The following is a 16,858-nucleotide window of genomic DNA, read 5'->3' on the forward strand; positions in this document are numbered from 1 at the left end:
AAATAAGGTATATAAATTCCCAAAAGCTAAATAATAAATATAGAGGAAAATAGGACAAAGGAAAGATTAAAACGAGAATAATAAAGTGAGAACAGAAGAGAAGTATTACGTAGATCCCATGCCGTGTGGTCCTGTATATTGTCCATCAGTGAATCTCCAAGTTGGACTGGTGCTTTCTTTCATCTACCCCCAAAGTGGGTGGAGAAACACCATAAGTATGATTCTCAAAGTCTAAAAGATAAAAACAAACCCATTTCTCTGGAGAAACCAGGGCTTCCTGATATGTAATAATTAACTTTCTTAACAGCATCCTTATAACCAACATAGCCACTCACTTTGTAGAGCTGGTTTTATAACACCTTTGAGTGTGAGCCACGCCATAATCCCAAATGATCTTCAGGAAAATAATTTCCCAAGACTCAAACAATGCTGCCAAGGCCCACCACTTTCTGAGCATCTGGATTAACCCTAAGAGATTTTAGAACATCTTGAGCTGGGCTGTCCAGTACATCAGCCACTAGCTACATATGGATATTTTACTTAATATTAATTGCCATTATATAAAAATTTTTAAACCTGTAGTTCTTCAGTCACCCTAGCCACATCTCCAGTGCTCAATCGTCCCATGTGGCCAGTGGCTGCCATATTGCTTAGAGCAGCTCTAGAGGAAGGATGCAGTACTTAGTCTTTAAATGACCTTCCATTATTCCCAAAAAACAAACCCACTGCCGTCAAGTCGATTCCAACTCATAGTGACCCTACAGGACAGGATAGAACTGCCCCATAGAGTTTCCAAGGAGCACCTGGTGGATTCAAACTGCCGACCTTTAGGTTAGCAGCCAGTAGCACTTAGTCACTACACCACCAGGGTTTCCTTCCATACTGGTTCTTGAAAATTAGTTTTTGACGCAGTTTAAGGGATTACCCTTATATGTCCAGAAACCCTGGTGGTGTAGTAGTTTAGTGCTACAGCTGCTAACCAAAAGGTCAGCAGTTCGAATCTACCAGGTGCTCCTTGGAAACTCTACGGGGCAGTTCTACTCTGTCCTATAGGGTCGCTGAGTTGGAATTGACTCCGTGGCAATGGGTCTGGTTTATTGGTTTTCTTGTATGTCCTGATACAGGTCTAGATGGCAGAAATCCTATGATAGAGAGCCAGAGTAAGCCCTCACAGGCAGCTGAGCCACAGGAAGACTGATGGCCCACTGTGAATGCTGAGAATTCTGGAAAGGGCCAATGTCCAATCAGACAGCCAGCCCCACACCACTTAGACCATGACCAGAGTAATCTTAACCCAAACCAAATGCCCACTTTTTCAAAAGGCAAACACCCAGGAACACATCCATAAAATATTTAACCATAAAATACAACTGGTCTTCTTTCCAGATAAACCAATCGTAGAATAAATTGACTTAGTCTTCCAGGCCATGGAGTACAAATTAATTAAATGTTAGGAAACGTTGATAAAAAATAATGATCTTAGTTTTTGGAGAGAGTTTAGGACCTTTTTAATCAATGTATAATATCAGGGGAAAAAAATTTAATCTGTTTTTAAAACAGAGCCTTGCGATAATAAAAGCAATAATACTAGCTACCACGTGTTGAGCAAAATATATGCAAAATACTATTAAGCACTTTCCATATGTTCCTAATTTAATCCTCACAAGTAACACTATGAAGCAGATATTACTATTGACGTTTTCCAGATGGGGAAACTGGGACTGAGTTAATGACAAGTGGCTTGGTTTGCCTTTTTCCATTAAACTATACTGTTTCCATTTTTTAAAAAATAATTTTACTTCATTTTAATTATTCCTATCTTTTTCTAGAAAATATCCCTTTACAGCTGAGGAAAAGATCTAAAGTGAGCAGATATGCCTTTAGGATCCTCCTCTTCCCTCCCTTTCAGCCTTCTGTTAAAATGAAGAACCAAGTGGGAGATTGGTTGGGATCAAAATGGAACTGAACTACAAATAACCAAAAACCATACTGATTGCCATTGCATAGATTTTGACTCATGGCAACCTTACAGGACAGAGTAGAACTGCCCCTATAGGATTTCCAAGGAGCGGCTAGTGAACTCAAACTGCCAACCTTTTGGTTAGCAGCCGAGCTCTTAACCGCTGCGCCACTAGGGCTCCGAAACCACAAATAGAGAGCCTTAATATCCAGTATTGATCACCAGTCATTAGTCCTTTAATAGCTGCACTGATGGTATCCAGATACAATGGCCACTGCCTTCCAGCTTCACGTTGAGTTTATAGAAGGATATTTATGTAGAATTTTCAGAAGGAGTCATCGTCTGTCTTGAATTTTCAAAATATACCTTAAAAATTCTCCCAAAATTAAAATTAGTGATTTTAGGTCTATGAATTATTCTAGAGTTTTAATCTTATTTCCAATATCCACCTCATACCTTTGGTCTCGGAGCTAGCAGCAGAAATCCCCAAAAACTTGTCAGCTCCTCTGTGGTCTTCCCACCGTCCCTTGATGCCCAGCACTTACGTATTTCTTCATGTTGATGGAGCTGATTTTGAGTGGGGCTTTTTTTGTTTGCTTAGCTGGCTTTTCTTTTTTTTTCGGTTCTGTATACAACCTTGTCATATGCCTAAAGCTAAATCCTAACTAAGAGCAGAGAAAACTAATTAACAACTTTGTAAATTATCTTCTCTTATTCTAAAAGTCTTTCTCTTTAGATTAGCTCTTCCAGCTCATGGAAACATGCCCTTAAGTGAAAGTAATGTAGACCTCCATGAATTTTTTTTAAGTGCAAAGAAGATTATCAAGGGAGTATTCCTCCTTATGTAAGGTAAAAAAAAAAAAAAAAAACACAACCCATTGCCACAAAGTTGATTCCAACTCATAGCAACCCTATAGGACAGGGTAGAACTCCCCCACAGGTTTCCAAGGAGCTGCTGATGGATTCGAACTGCTGACCTTTTGGTTAGCAGTCAAGCTCTTAATCACTGTACCACCAGGTAAAGTATGGGTATATAAATGTCATAATGCTATAGTTCAAAATAGTGAACTGTAGAAAAATATAGCTCATTATTTGGTTGACTGTTATTTGCTGCTGTGATTTTTAACTCTAAGATGTTTTTAGCAGCAGTACCATATATTAAATTAAGTGTTCTTGGCCTTTTCCTCAACTATATTATAAAGCCCTGTAGAGTAGAAAACATGGTTTCTGTTCACACACCAGTCTTCACAAGGTGCTTTTCCCACACTGGGCTTTCCAACAATGATGATCTGACTTACCTAACAAGCCCCAGTGGTGCAGTGGTTAAGAGTTCATCTGCTAACCAAAAGGTCGGCAGTTTGAATCCACCAGCGGCTCCTTGGAAACCCTGTGGGGCAGTTCTACTCTGTCCTGTGAGGTTGCTCTGAGTCAGAACTGACTGAACACCAACGGGTTTACCTTTTTTTTTTTGAAGTATCTAAAGCAACCATCGGAGCACCTTCTGTCTTCACTGGTTCTAGGCCTTCACTGTTCCAGTGAAGGAAAAGCAGAAATGCTCAATGAGCAACTGCTGAAAGGCTATTGGGACCTTCCTCAACACTGACCCTCCCCATGTGGATCTTGCCAGTGTATAAGATCAGCGTGTCTCTAGAACTTTGATGTAAATTGCTCACTTTTAGGAGAGTGACTTTATTATGCCATTAGCCTCAGGAACAATTAAATCAACTGGGATATAAAAACAAGTATCTGTTGTATTTTTCACTTTTCAGAATATGAAGTTATATCCAGAGAAAATGGGACATTCAGTGGGAAGAACAAGTCCATTCAAACTACAAATCAAACCTTCTCCACAGTAGAAAATCTAAAACCAGACACAAGGTAAGCCCCATGCTATTACAGGTAAATGCTGAAAACGCGAAAGTTAGAGCCAAAACGGAGGGAAGAAAATTCGATCATCCCCTCTGTCTTCAGGGAGGGTGTGATTTGCGTTTCATCCTTTGGCTTTCTGCACACTCACTAGATACTTCTGAAGTCATATTTTGGTGCCCAGCAAAGCACTGATATGAACAGAAGAACTGTCCAAATAGTAAATGAACAATATAAATGAAACCAGCTGACACTGAGTTGATTCTAACTCATGGAGTCTCCATGTGTGTCAGAGTAGAACTGTGCTTCATAGGGTTCTCAGTGGCGGATTTTTCAGAAGTAGATCACCAGGCTTTTCTTCTGAGGCACCTCTAGGTGGACTAGAACCTCTAACCTTCTGGTTAGCAGCTGAGTGCGTTAACTGTTTGCACCACCCAGGGACTCCAGTTAACAACGTAGCTGGAGCATAAGAATATAGAAGGCCATTTGTCTTAGTCTCCTAGGACTGCCATAATAAAGTACCACAAAGGAGGTGGCTTTAAACATCAGAATTTCATTGTCTCACAGTTCTGGAGGCTAGTCGTCTGAATTGAGAGTGTTAGCAGGGCCACGTTTTTGCTGAAGGCTCTAGAATAAGATCTTTTCTTGTCTCCCTCAGCTTCTGGTAGCCCTGGGCGTTCCTTTTGCTTGTAGATGCAACCTCATGTGTCAGTCTCTCCTCTGGCTGGCTGTGTTTCTTCTCCACTTTTATAAGGACACCACTCAGATGGGTTTAGGACACGTAGTACTGCCATATAACCCCAGATTAACTTAACTAATAACTGCCGCATAGGGTTACCAAGGAGTAGCTGCTGGATTCAAACTGCTGACCTTTTTGTTGGCAGCTGAGGTCTTATCCACTGTGCCATCAGGGCTCCATTCATAGGAAGAGGGGTTAGGATTTCAACATATCTTTTGGGGCCACACAATTCAGCCCATAACAACCATTGATACTAAATGTTGATATTAAATACCAAAATTTAGAAAAGGAAAAGTCCATCTTGAGAATCCTTCTCTAAAAGTCCTTAGACCAGAGACACCTGGAGTGTGCATGATGGAAACTAGATCTGGAACATGGAAGAATCTGACTGGCAGGCTGGCTGCAAAAGGGAGTAGGGTAAAGAAAAGCAAAGCCAAGTGACATGTGTAGGTGAAAGTGTTTGACGTTAATACTTAAATACTACAGATCAGTCTCAGGCACACCAGTCCTTTACTTTGGACCTTTTATAGATAGAATGCTCCTTAGAAGCGAGGATGGCAAGACTCTGTCTCATTTACTTTGGACATGTTATCAGGAGGGACCAGACCCTGGAGAAGGACATCATGCTTGGGTAAAGTAGAGGGTCAGTTTGAAAAATAGGAAGACCCTCAACAAGATGGAATTGACACAGTGACTGCAACAATGGGTTCAAACATAACAACAATTGTGAGGATGGCTCAGGACCATGCAGTGTTTCATTCTATTGTACATAGGGTTGCAATGAGTCAACCAACTTGACGGCACCTAACAACAACAACATTGATAAAATGAGAAAAGATACATAACTCTGACAATAGAGTTATGTGTCTTTAGCATTATTCTGTAACAGGTTTTCATAGCATCACTTACTATACATTAATACCAGGTTTGTTCATATTGCTACATAGTTTTGTGATTCCTTCTTAAAATCTAAAATATCTAACATTTTATCAGTGCATTTTATTATTGAAAGAAAAATAAGGGCCTTAGACATTTCCAGAAATGTAGTCTCTGGAAATGTAGGGAAGGGTCAAGAAGAGGTTTAATTTTCTTTGTTTGTTTCACTTCTTATACCTCTCATCATCATCAATACATATCAATTGAAGTGAATTGAATTGGGTGGGCATTGACCGTGACACCCAAAGGAGCCTGTTCTGGCTCTGGCAGCAGAGAGGCTCTACTATAATCTGTTCAAAGGAGAAGGACACATCTAGTTCATTGTAGATGGCTTGCTGTGTATAAACCTTAGTCCTACACTGAAAAAATAACACTTTTTCCACAAGTTCATTTTTCTTAAAGGTTCTCTATTTTGAGCTGTAACATGGAAAAGTTTGCAAGTGTTAATTTGTGTAAAGGATTTAAGTTAGCCAAAATAAGCACATATTTCAGTAAAAGCCTATTTGATGATCTTGGTTCTATTTCCTTAGTAAGATTGATAGGGAGAGAAAGCCTACTTTTATTATAAGATATTTTTAGAAAAGAGAAAGGATCATTTAATTTGGATTTTTTTTAATAGATGGATTGGACTTACAGAACTTGCATAGTTTTTCCTTTCAGTTTCCTGCTTTTTATTCCACTTAATAAAAAGTGGGCTGTGTAGTAACATAGTCACTGAAAGGCATCCAGTTTGTAAATGTTCATTGTCTTCCTTTTTGGAATCATGCCGTCCCCTGAGCTTCTCATGGTGTACCTATTTTCTCATGCCTAGAATGTAGAGTAGTTATTCCGGTGGCATTTTAAACCAATTTGTTTGTGAACATTTTGCATTTCCATCCAACTAGTATTTATTAGGAAACCCTAATGGCATAGTGGTTAAGAGCTACAGCTGCTAACCAAAAGGTTGGTAGTTCAAATCCCCCAGGAGCTCCTTGGAAACCCTACGGGGCAGTTCTTCTCGGTCTTATAGGGTCACTATGAGTTGGAATCAATTCAACAGCAATGGATGTGGTGTTTTTTTGTTGTTGCTGTTTTTGTTTTTTTAAGCATTTATTAAGTGCCAGCTATGTCCCCGTGTGTGCTTGGTGTTGTGGCTACAGACATGAACAAAACTTGGTGCCAGCCCTTGGAGAACTTGAGTGTAGTGCAGTAGGCAGTTAATAATGTTAATTCCACACAAAGTGGTGAGAGCTCTGGCCAAGTGTGCATGAGGTGCTGTGGGATCCCTGAGGGGGCTGCACCTAGCAAAGCCTGGGGAAATTCGGAAAAGCTTCTTGGAGAAGGTGACACCCAGGCTGAAGCTTGGAGGACGAGTAGAAAGGAGCTAGCCAAGTAATCGTGCTAGCAGAAGGAGGGTCCTGAGAACAGCACGCATAGCGCACAGGAGCCTGAAATGACAAGATTGTGTGTGATGAACAAAACACTGCTTTCACCAGTATGAATGGTAAAAAGTGACTAGAGATAGAGGAAGAAAGAAAAGTGGAAGCCAGGTTGCAGAGCGCCTGTCTTAGTCATCTAGTGCTGCTTTAACAGAAATACCACAAATGGATGGTTTTAACAAAGAGAAATTTATTTTCTCACTGGCTAGTAGGCTACAAGTCCAAATTCAGGGCAGGGGAAGTCTTTCTCTGTCGGCTCTGGAGAAAAGTCCTTGTCATCAGTCTTCCCCTGGTCTGGGAGCATCTCAGCATAGGAACCTCAGGTCCAAAGGACACTTTCTGCTCCTGGCACTGCTTTCTCAGTGGTTTGAGGTCCCCCACTCTCTGCTTGCTTACCTTTCCTTTAATCTCTCATAAAAGGTGGTGCAGGCCACACTCCAGGGAAACTCCCTGTACATTGGATCAGGGATGTGACCTAAGCAAGGGTGTTACATCCCACCCTAACCTTCTTTAACCACAGACAGAGATTATGATTTATAACACATGGGAAAATCACAAAATGGAGGACAACCACACAATACTGGGAATCATGGCCTAACCAAGATGACACATATTTTGGGGGGACACAATTCAGTTTATGAAAGGGCCCTTCTGCCAGCTCAGGAAACTTGGTCAGGAAATGGTGAGACCCTGAATGATGGTAATTGGGGTGTGTCTTATTGTGACTTTTCATTTTAGTTGGAATAACTACTTTTGATACTAGAACTACTTATAATGAGTAACGGTTGCTGAACCTGGAATACATCTAACAAAAAAGAACATTTTGTCAATGTCTTGGTAAAGATGCCATTTTGGCATCTGACCTAATTGGGTAAAGGAAGTGGGTAAGAGAAAAATTCCCTTGGCTTGAGCTGCATTTTATTCTGTGATCACAGGGCCAGGCAGCTCATGAGGTTCACAACCGGCTCCTATTTGCAATTGTCTTAGAACTCATGCTAATTTCTTCTGGAGTTTGCCTCTGACTGAAGGATAACCAGGGGTCCTCCTTACCTGCCCTCATGGTGTTCATCTTGCTTATTTCCTGGCCTTTATCAGTGGGCTTTCTAATGGCACCTGCAACTTATCCTTGCTTCAAGACTAGCAAAGCCTAAAGTAGGCTCTTTCTGAATTTGTCTTTAGAGGGAAAAAAAGCAATATTAATTTAGGGATCCCTGAAATCAGGGCCCCATGCCAAGTGTTACCACTTGGCACTAATTTACGGGCATTCCTTGTATCTATATGCGGCTAATTCAGTGGTATTTTTAGGATTTGGTATGGTTGAATAAAATCCATTAGGGTACCAAGACTGTTAATGTTCTTACATACGATATAACTGAAAGTATACTGCTAGTCCTTAATTGGCTGTGACTTAAAACTTGCAAATGAGTAGTTTGAAGTAAAAGCATTTTCCCATGGGATGAGGCGGGGGGAGTATATAACACACATAGATGTAAAGAGCTCTGCTGAAAATTATTTCGTCCACAGTATGTGAAACTTTGTAGTGGCCAAGTAGATTCAAGCCCCAAGGAGCCTGTGTATGCGTGATTTCACCTCTGCGCTCACAGAGCTATGCCAGAGATTATTATTTATTTAATAGGGAGGAAAGTTTTGAGCTGAAATATTGAAATTATGTGTTGAAACTCAGTAAACAAAATAACTTAATGATCTGGAGAAGAATAAAGTGAATTAGAAATGTTTCGTTTGAGACTTTCTAAGCTGAAAAGTATCGGGGGAAACAAAACAAACACCCACAAAGCAGTTGGAGAGCATCACCAGGCAGTACACAAGAGCACCGATTTAGAAGGGGAGAAGGCTGTGTGGAATACTTGGGACTAGAACTTGATGGTAAGGATAGGATGGAAGGAGGCAGCTGGTAAGGAAAGGAAACACAACAACAGTAGTGCTTTTTAAAACCAAATCCACATGCATAACCTAGAAGAAATATGAGTAGTCTTCAAAGTTACTACTGACAGCAAGGCCCCAAGCAAAATATTGAAATTAAAAGTCCCCACATTTAGGTTTGTTGGCTTTTTCAATGTAAGCGTTTTTCATACTATCTTTAATTGTTAAGACGGTTTCTTTCCGTTGTATCTTGTCTACCCCAACAATGAACCAGGATGAATGCTAATGAAACACACGCTGTAGAATAAAAAAGTATACACAGGATGGAGCCACCGGGTGGTTTTTCTTAGCTATAAAGAATGACTCTAGTCACACCTCAGTGCTTGAGATCTGAGATCTGAAAGCAATCATTACAGGCTAATCTTCACATACCCACATGGGTGGAGTAGAGCTTGGCGTTAAAACACTTAACCCGGGAGACTCAAGACAGAGATTTCAGATCTCCAGAGCCTTTTTGGTTAGAAATTTTAAATGTTCACACACTATTCCAGAACCAAAGTGACTACGTTCCCTTCTCCTCATAGCTTATGCCGAGCCCCTCCCTGCCTATTTTTATGATTTAGCCAGGATTTTATCTACCCTGCAGAAGTACAAAAAATGGCCCATATTCAGCTAAAACACACACACACACACACACACACACACGCCCACAGTTAGGAACCATCCAGTGGCTGTTCCGCTTGGAGTTCGTCTACACACCTACCCTTAGCTTCTTCACGTCTATGGAGAGCCCAGCCACTGACGTCCATAGGGGGTGGAGCCGTGGACGTCCATGGGGGCGGAGCCGCTCCTGTTCATAGAGGGCGGAGCCACTGACGTCCGTAGAGGGCGGAGCCACTGACGTCCATAGGGGGTGGAGCCACTGACGTCCATGGGGGCGGAGCCGCTCCTGTTCATACAAGGTGGAGCCACTGACGTCCGTAGGGGGCGGAACCACTGACGCCCATAGGTGATGGGGCCACTGACATCCATAAGGGGCGGGGCTACCGACATCCATAGGGGGCGGAGCCACTGACATCCATAGGGGGCGGAGCCGCTCATGCCCACAGAGGGCGGAGCTGCATGTCTGCTCTGGGGTCACCTGGGTGCCTCTCTAAAGGCAGCGCGAGGGGCCGCCAGCCGCCGCCGTGGCACTGTGGTGTTATACGTGCACAGGAAAGGGGGCTGCCTATGGGGAACCATAACTGCTTTCTTTAGTCAAGTAAGACAGGAGGGATCTGTTACCAGAGGCAAACTGCTGTAGGATAACTCCATCTCTTCCTTTAGAGTATCCTACTCTCACCTGTCACCTGTAAAATAAAAAATGTTGAAGAATGTTGGTGTCTAGTTGAGACAGTGCCCATCGATCTCCTCCCTTATACCTACTTTCTACTTCTTCCCAGTCAGATTCTGTTTTAACTTCTTATTGTTGCCATGGGTTTCTACAGTAAAATATTTAGAGAAATAATAACTTCATGCACAGTTTCGACTTTGGCAAACAAGTTTCTCGCTGCTTCCTCTGGCCTCATTTCAAATCTTCTCCGAACTTGAAATAAGGAGGACAAATAACCCTTGTACTTCTGGGCAATCCACCCTTGCTTCTCTTCGTTTTTTCTTGATTCCTGACTGGTTCTCAGTGCTATGTGTTCTTTCTCAAGACTGCACATAAGAAGGAACTAAACTTTTTCATACTAAAATGTAAATGACTGAAGAGACCTATGCATTATGACTTCCAGGAGTATTTTAATAGACATCATATTAAGCTGAAGAAAATGTATGATATCAAAACGCAGTTAGTGGTGGAAACACCTTGGGGGCCACTGGCTGAAATCATACAGAGGTTCCCTTCTCCACGTATACCACACTCCTTCACTGTAACTGCCATTTCTCTTCATTTTCTCCCTTAAAATTCATTGCTCTTGAATTTAGAGAATGGGGAGAGAAGACAATAAGCTTTCCTGCCCCACTTTTACCCAAGAACACCAATCTTTTATCTAGAACACTAATTCTCAGTCTTTTCAGGCAGCATGTGACCTTTGCCAAACTTACAGAAGAATATTAAGAAGAGCCTTTCATATCTAAAGACAACCACTTTGTCTTCCAAGGCCACTATGATTATTTTCAGTTCTGTGAACAGAAATCAGTCACTGGTTGCCATTGAGTCAATTCTGACTCATGGCAACTGCCTACGTGTCCGAGTAGAACTATGCTCCATAGGATTTTCAGTGGCTGATTTTTTTTGGATGTAAACTTCCAGACCTTCCTTCCAAGGCACATTTCAGTGGACTTGAACCTCCAACCTCTTGGTTAGCAGCCAAGTGCCCTAACCCTTTGCACCACCCAGGGACACCTCAGTGAACAGGGGATCTGATAAAGTATATGTCTTAATAAGTTTTACACCACTGCTCAAAAGGGTAGAGCATGTGGACTAGTTGGTCTCTAAGGTTTCTCCTAGTTCTAAAATGGTATAATTCCGTGGCACCTGAAGCCACGCGTGGAGCCAGTGGGAGAACTATAACTGAAAAGAAGACCAAAACCTCAGTCAGTCCTTCAGCAAGTAGAATTGTCCTGGTAAACTACTTTTTTCTGGATCCCACTCTGTCTGCAGTCTGCAATTTGTTTCTAGATAAATTGTTTTTAGCATACGTTTTGATAATCCACTGATGGTCTGGATTCCTCCTGATGAACTGGTTGGGCAATACAGATGGACACAAACAATCACCCAACACTAAAAAAAAGCCCTTTAATCTCACTCTTCTCCCCCAGGGAGCCCACATCTCTCCTCACCTGACAGAAAAGCTGCAGAATTCATTGTGTGTGCCAGACTTACATGTGGCCTAGCCATTTCCTATGGAAAATGTACTCTGTCTGCGTAATTATGATAAATCAAATTCACTTAATCTGCTCAAGTACTTTTATTGTCCTCTGTGGTTTGGGAGGATTTTGGAGAACAGTTCTCTCTCTAAGACTAAAACCTACCAAAGCGACCTACAGCTGGCAGCAAAAGTAGTTTGGGACTGTTGTTTAGGTTGTTTGATTTAATAAAATGTTGGCTCTGAAGGTTAGCTGGAAGGGAGGCAGCAGTGACTTCTTGTGACCTATAAACCTGGCTGAACAGAGGAGGCATGTGGAATAGCCATCATGCCCTTTTCACAGTGTGGTTGTGAAATTCTGGTCTCTGCAGATTCTGTATTGACTTTTCAACATCTCTTCTCATGCACTTTGCAGACAAAAGAGACTGCCAAAATATCAGGCATTTTATTTAGTTTTATTGTAGGTGTGGGCAAAAGGAGAGAAATTCCTTCTTTGTTAAAAAAAAAAAAAGAAGAAGAAGAAGAAGAAATTGAGGTGATGACTCAGTTTAGTAACTTCATCTGACAAAGGAAAAGCTCTCTAAGAGCTTGGAATGCCACTGGTCTATAAAGAGAATTCTTCCTCTCACATCACTGTGTTCTTTTTCTTACTTTTTGCTTTGAAATTCTTGGTATCTCGGGAGGGATGGAAGAAAAACATTGGCAGTACTACAGCCCAGCTCCAAAATTTCTGGACACAAGAAACATCCCCAAGGACATAATAGGCAATTCCTTATGATCCTTCGTGCCTACCGGTTCCCTGCTCTTCTCCCTCCGGCCCCTGATTGAGGCCTGTTTGCCTTCAAGTGTCCCCTCAGGTCTGCCCTCATGCTCCTTATCTCTACGCCCAGGTCATCACAGCTGCATGTGGCAGGCACCCGGAAATGCTTCCAATAATCCCGCCCGTCCTTGGAGCAAGCTCGCCCAAACAGATTGATTGGATAGTCCCTTCCCCCTTTGAGTGGACTTTTTTTTTTTTAATCCTACTTTTCCAGTTTTCCTCTTCTGACTGAAATCCTACCTGATTAGAGGCTCAGATGTTTCAAGACTACCAAAACCAAACCAGTTGCCATCCTGACTCATGGCAACCTCATGTGTGTCAGAGTAGAAATTTCCTCCATATGTTTTTCAAAAGTAAATTGTCAGGCCTTTCTTCCAAGGTGCCTCTGGGTAGACTCAGACCTCCAACCATTTGGTTATCAGCAGAGCACTTAACCATTGGCACCACCCAGGGCTCCTTCAAGGCTACACTAAGGGTAGAATCAGTAGGACAAACATTCAAGTCAACAGTTACAGGGTGGCCTTTCTGTACAAAAAGCAGTCTGCTTAATGTTTTTGAGGCTTCTGTTACAGTGAAAAATCAGTTTTTTAAACCAAGACGAAGTGTATAACTAAGAAGTTTACCAAATAATAAAACCGTAATTCAGCTTTATATTATAAGCATAAACAGATGAAAGGTTACAGAGGAGGAACAAAGGAAGCAGCTGCAGGAAGGGAGTGACCCAAAGAATTGCCTGCCGCAACTAGACCTGAAAGTTATTCTGGAGGCTAATATCACCTCTCCCACTTTTGAAGAAATCAGCCTGAGGATAGATCCTGAAGGTTGGGGTTCCCTCTCTCTGAAATAGAGTTTTCCTCAAGAACCACAGATTCCACTTTTTGAAACCCTGGTTTTTCACTTTTCTATGCATTGATACATATTTCTTTGATTCACGTGCTGATTTTAACAATGTCTCAAACTGTTGGTCTCCAGCTTTACCCTCTATTTCATTATTCCACTCTTCTGGGGTAATGCTTTGGAGTTTTGTAGCGTCTTCAAAGAAATCTTAAAGACCATTTTTTTTTCCCGTAACCTTGGAGCTATTTTGATGATAAGCAGAAAGACTTACCTGCTAAATTTTCAATCCTTCCAGTGAACTATTGACTATGCCTGTATTATAGCCTCCCAACCACAAGAGCAAGTATTGTGGACATAAAAGAAAAGACCTGCCTAGAGAGTCCTATGAAAGTGCTTGTCAAATTCTCCAATAAAATAGGGGTACCTTTTTTTTTTTTTAATTCTCCAGATATTAATACTAGCTAATATTTAGAAAGGAACCCTGGTAGCACAGTGGTTAAGAGCTTGGCTGCTACCCAAAACGCCAGCAGTTCAAATCCGCCAGCTGCTCCTTGGAAACACTAGGGGGCAGTTCTACTCTGCCCTATAGGGTTGCTATGTGTCAAAACCAACTCGACAACAATGGGTTTGGTTTTTTGGTTTAATATTTAAAATGTCATTAAAAAGACAGGGAAGAAAAGACCAAAATGGATGTTAAAAGAGACTCTGAAACTTGCTCTCTTGAATGTAGAGTAGCTAAAGTGAATGGAAGAAATGACGAAGTAAAAGAGCTGAACAGAAGATTTCAATTGGCGACTTAAGAAGAAAGTAAAGTATCATAATGACATGTTCAAAGACCTGAAGTCAGAAAACCAAAAGGGAAGAACACACTTGGCATTTCTTAAGCTGAAAGCACTGAAGAAAAAAAATTCAAGCCTCAAGTTGGAATTTTGAAGGATTCTATGGGCAAAATGTTGAACGACGTGGAAAGCATCAAAAGAAGAAGGAAGGAATACACATAGTCACTGTACCCAAAAGAATTGAGTGACATTCAACCATTTCAAGAGGTGGTATGTGATGAAGAACCAATAGTATTGAAGGAAGAGGTCCAAGCTGCACTGAAGACGTTAGTAAAGAACCAAGCTCCAGGAATTGATGAAATACCAATTGAGATGTTTCAACAAGCAGACGCAACGCTGGAAGTACTCACTTGTCTATCCCAAGAAATTTGGAAGACAGCTACCTGGCCAACTGACGGGAAGGGATCCATATTTTGCCCACTGCAAAGGAAGGTGATCCAACAGAATGCAGAAATTGTCGAACAATGTCATTAATATTACACCCAAGTAAAATTTTGCTGAAGATAATTAAAAAATGATTGCCGCAGTACATCAACAGGGGAACTTCCAGAAATTCAAGCCAGTTTCAGAAGAGGCTGTGGAAAGAGTATTATCATTGCTGATATCAGATGGATCTCGGCTGAAAGAAGAGAATACCAGAAAGATGTTTACCTGTGTTTTATTGACTATGCAAAGGCATTCGACTGTCTGGATCATAACAAGTTATGGATAACCTTACAAAGAATGGAAATTCTAGAACACTTAATTGTGCTCATGCAGAATCTGTACATAGAACAAGAGTCATTCGTTCAAACAAAACAAGGGGATACTGTGTGTTTTAAAATCAGGAAATTTGTTTGTCAGGGTTGTATCCTCTCACCATACTTATTCAATCTGTATGCTGAGCAAGTAATCCGAGAACATGGACTGTATGAAGAACATGGCATCAGGATTGGAGGAGGACTTATTAACAAACTGCAACATGTAGATGACACAAGCTTGCTTGCTGAAAACAAAGAGGACTTGAAGAACTTAACCAATGAAGATCAAAAAATACAGCCTTCAGTGTGAATTACACTTCAACATAAAGTAAACAAAAATCCTCACAACTGGACCAATACACAACATCGTGACAAACGGAAAAAATATCGATGTTGTCAAAGATTTCATTTTACTTGGATCCATAGTCCATACCCATGGAAGTAGCAGTCAAGAAATCAAATGACACATTACATTGGGAAAATCTGCTGCAAAAGATCTCTTTAAAGTGTTCAAAAGCAAAGATGTCACTTTGAGGACTAAGGTGCACCTGACCCAAGCCATGGTATTGCCGTTGCCTCATATGCATGCAAAAGCTGGACAATGAACAAGGCAGGCTGAAGAACTGATGCATTTGAATTATGTTGCTGATGAAAAATATTGAATATACCGTGGACTGCCAGAGGAACGAACAAATCTGTCTTGGAAGAAGTACAGCCAGAATGCTCCTTAGAAGCAAGGTTGTTGAGACTTTGTCTTATGTTCTTTGGACGTGTTCTCAGGAGGGACCAGTCCCTAGAGAAGGATATCATGCTTGGTAAAGTGGAGGGTTGACGAAAAAGGGGAAGACCCTTGTCTTAGTCATCTAGTGCTGCTATAACATAAATACCACAAGTGCATGGCTTTAACAAAGAGAAGTTTATTCTCTCATAGTCCAGTAGGCTAAAAGTCAGAATTCAAGGTACCAGCTCCAGGGGAAGGCTTTCTCTCTCTGTCAGCTCTGGAGGAAGGTCCTTGTGATGCATCAGTCTTCCCTCGGTCTGGGAGCATCTCAGCACAGGAACCTCAGGTTCAAAGGACACGCTTTGCTCCCGGCGCTGCCTTCTTAGTGGTATGAGGTCCCCATGTCTCTCTGCTCACCTATCTGTTCTATATCTCAAAAGAGCTTGGCTTAAGACACAACCTAATCTTATAGACTTCATCAATATAATTGCCACTAATCCATCTTATTACATCATAGTGATAGGGTTTACAACATACAGTGCAATCACATCAGAAGATAAAACGGTAGACAGTCATACACAATCATACAAGGGAATCACGACCTAACCAAGATGACAGATATTTTGGGGGGACACAATTCAATCCATGACAACCCTCAATAATATGGATTGACACTGTGGCTGCAACAGTGGGCTCAAACACAGCAACAATTGTGAGGAGGCACAGGACCTGGCAGTGTTCCGTTCTGTTGTACATGGGGTTGCAATGAGTTGGAACCTATTCAACAGCACCTGACAACATTTAAAACCACTGTGTGCCTGGCTCCTTGCTTTTATGTGTGTTATCTCTTTTAATCCTCACCAGAAATCCTCACGGATTCTTTTACACTTGTATGTGAACATACTATTAATAGTTTCCTCACAAGTAACATTATCCTCATTTTATATGTGAGGAAAGTGAAGTTCAGAGAGGTTAAGGCACCTTCAAGTCACACATTAAATATTGAGTGCAGCTGTGAATTTGACTACAGAGTCCACACTCTTTACCATTGAACCATGCTGCCTCCTGAGAGGGAGGTGCGAAAGGATTGTTTTGGTCGGATACGGGACCTACCCGGGCAGAACCAGCCATGGCATCCTGGGAGGAGTGTTATTTACCTCGCTTGCCCTCTATGGGGCCCAGAGGCTTGATGCAGTTGTTACCCAGACTCTACTCCATTTGGATATTTGTTTTGATGTAGTAGGTCTTA

At 41.5% G+C, this 16,858-nt stretch overlaps 1 protein-coding gene across 1 annotated transcript in view; it reads left to right on the forward strand.

Annotated features, from left to right (window-relative positions):
* ABI3BP (ABI family member 3 binding protein) overlaps window positions 1–16,858 on the forward strand; it is a 68,574-nt gene that overhangs the window by 42,592 nt on the left and 9,124 nt on the right. Inside the window, exon 13 of the mRNA XM_064273044.1 lies at window positions 3,730–3,838. Coding sequence (XP_064129114.1) covers window positions 3,730–3,838 — 109 coding nt within the window. The remainder of the gene's footprint in view (window positions 1–3,729; window positions 3,839–16,858) is intronic.

The sequence above is a fragment of the Loxodonta africana genome, chromosome 20 (genome assembly GCF_030014295.1).
Source record: "Loxodonta africana isolate mLoxAfr1 chromosome 20, mLoxAfr1.hap2, whole genome shotgun sequence".
NCBI lineage: Eukaryota > Metazoa > Chordata > Mammalia > Proboscidea > Elephantidae > Loxodonta > Loxodonta africana.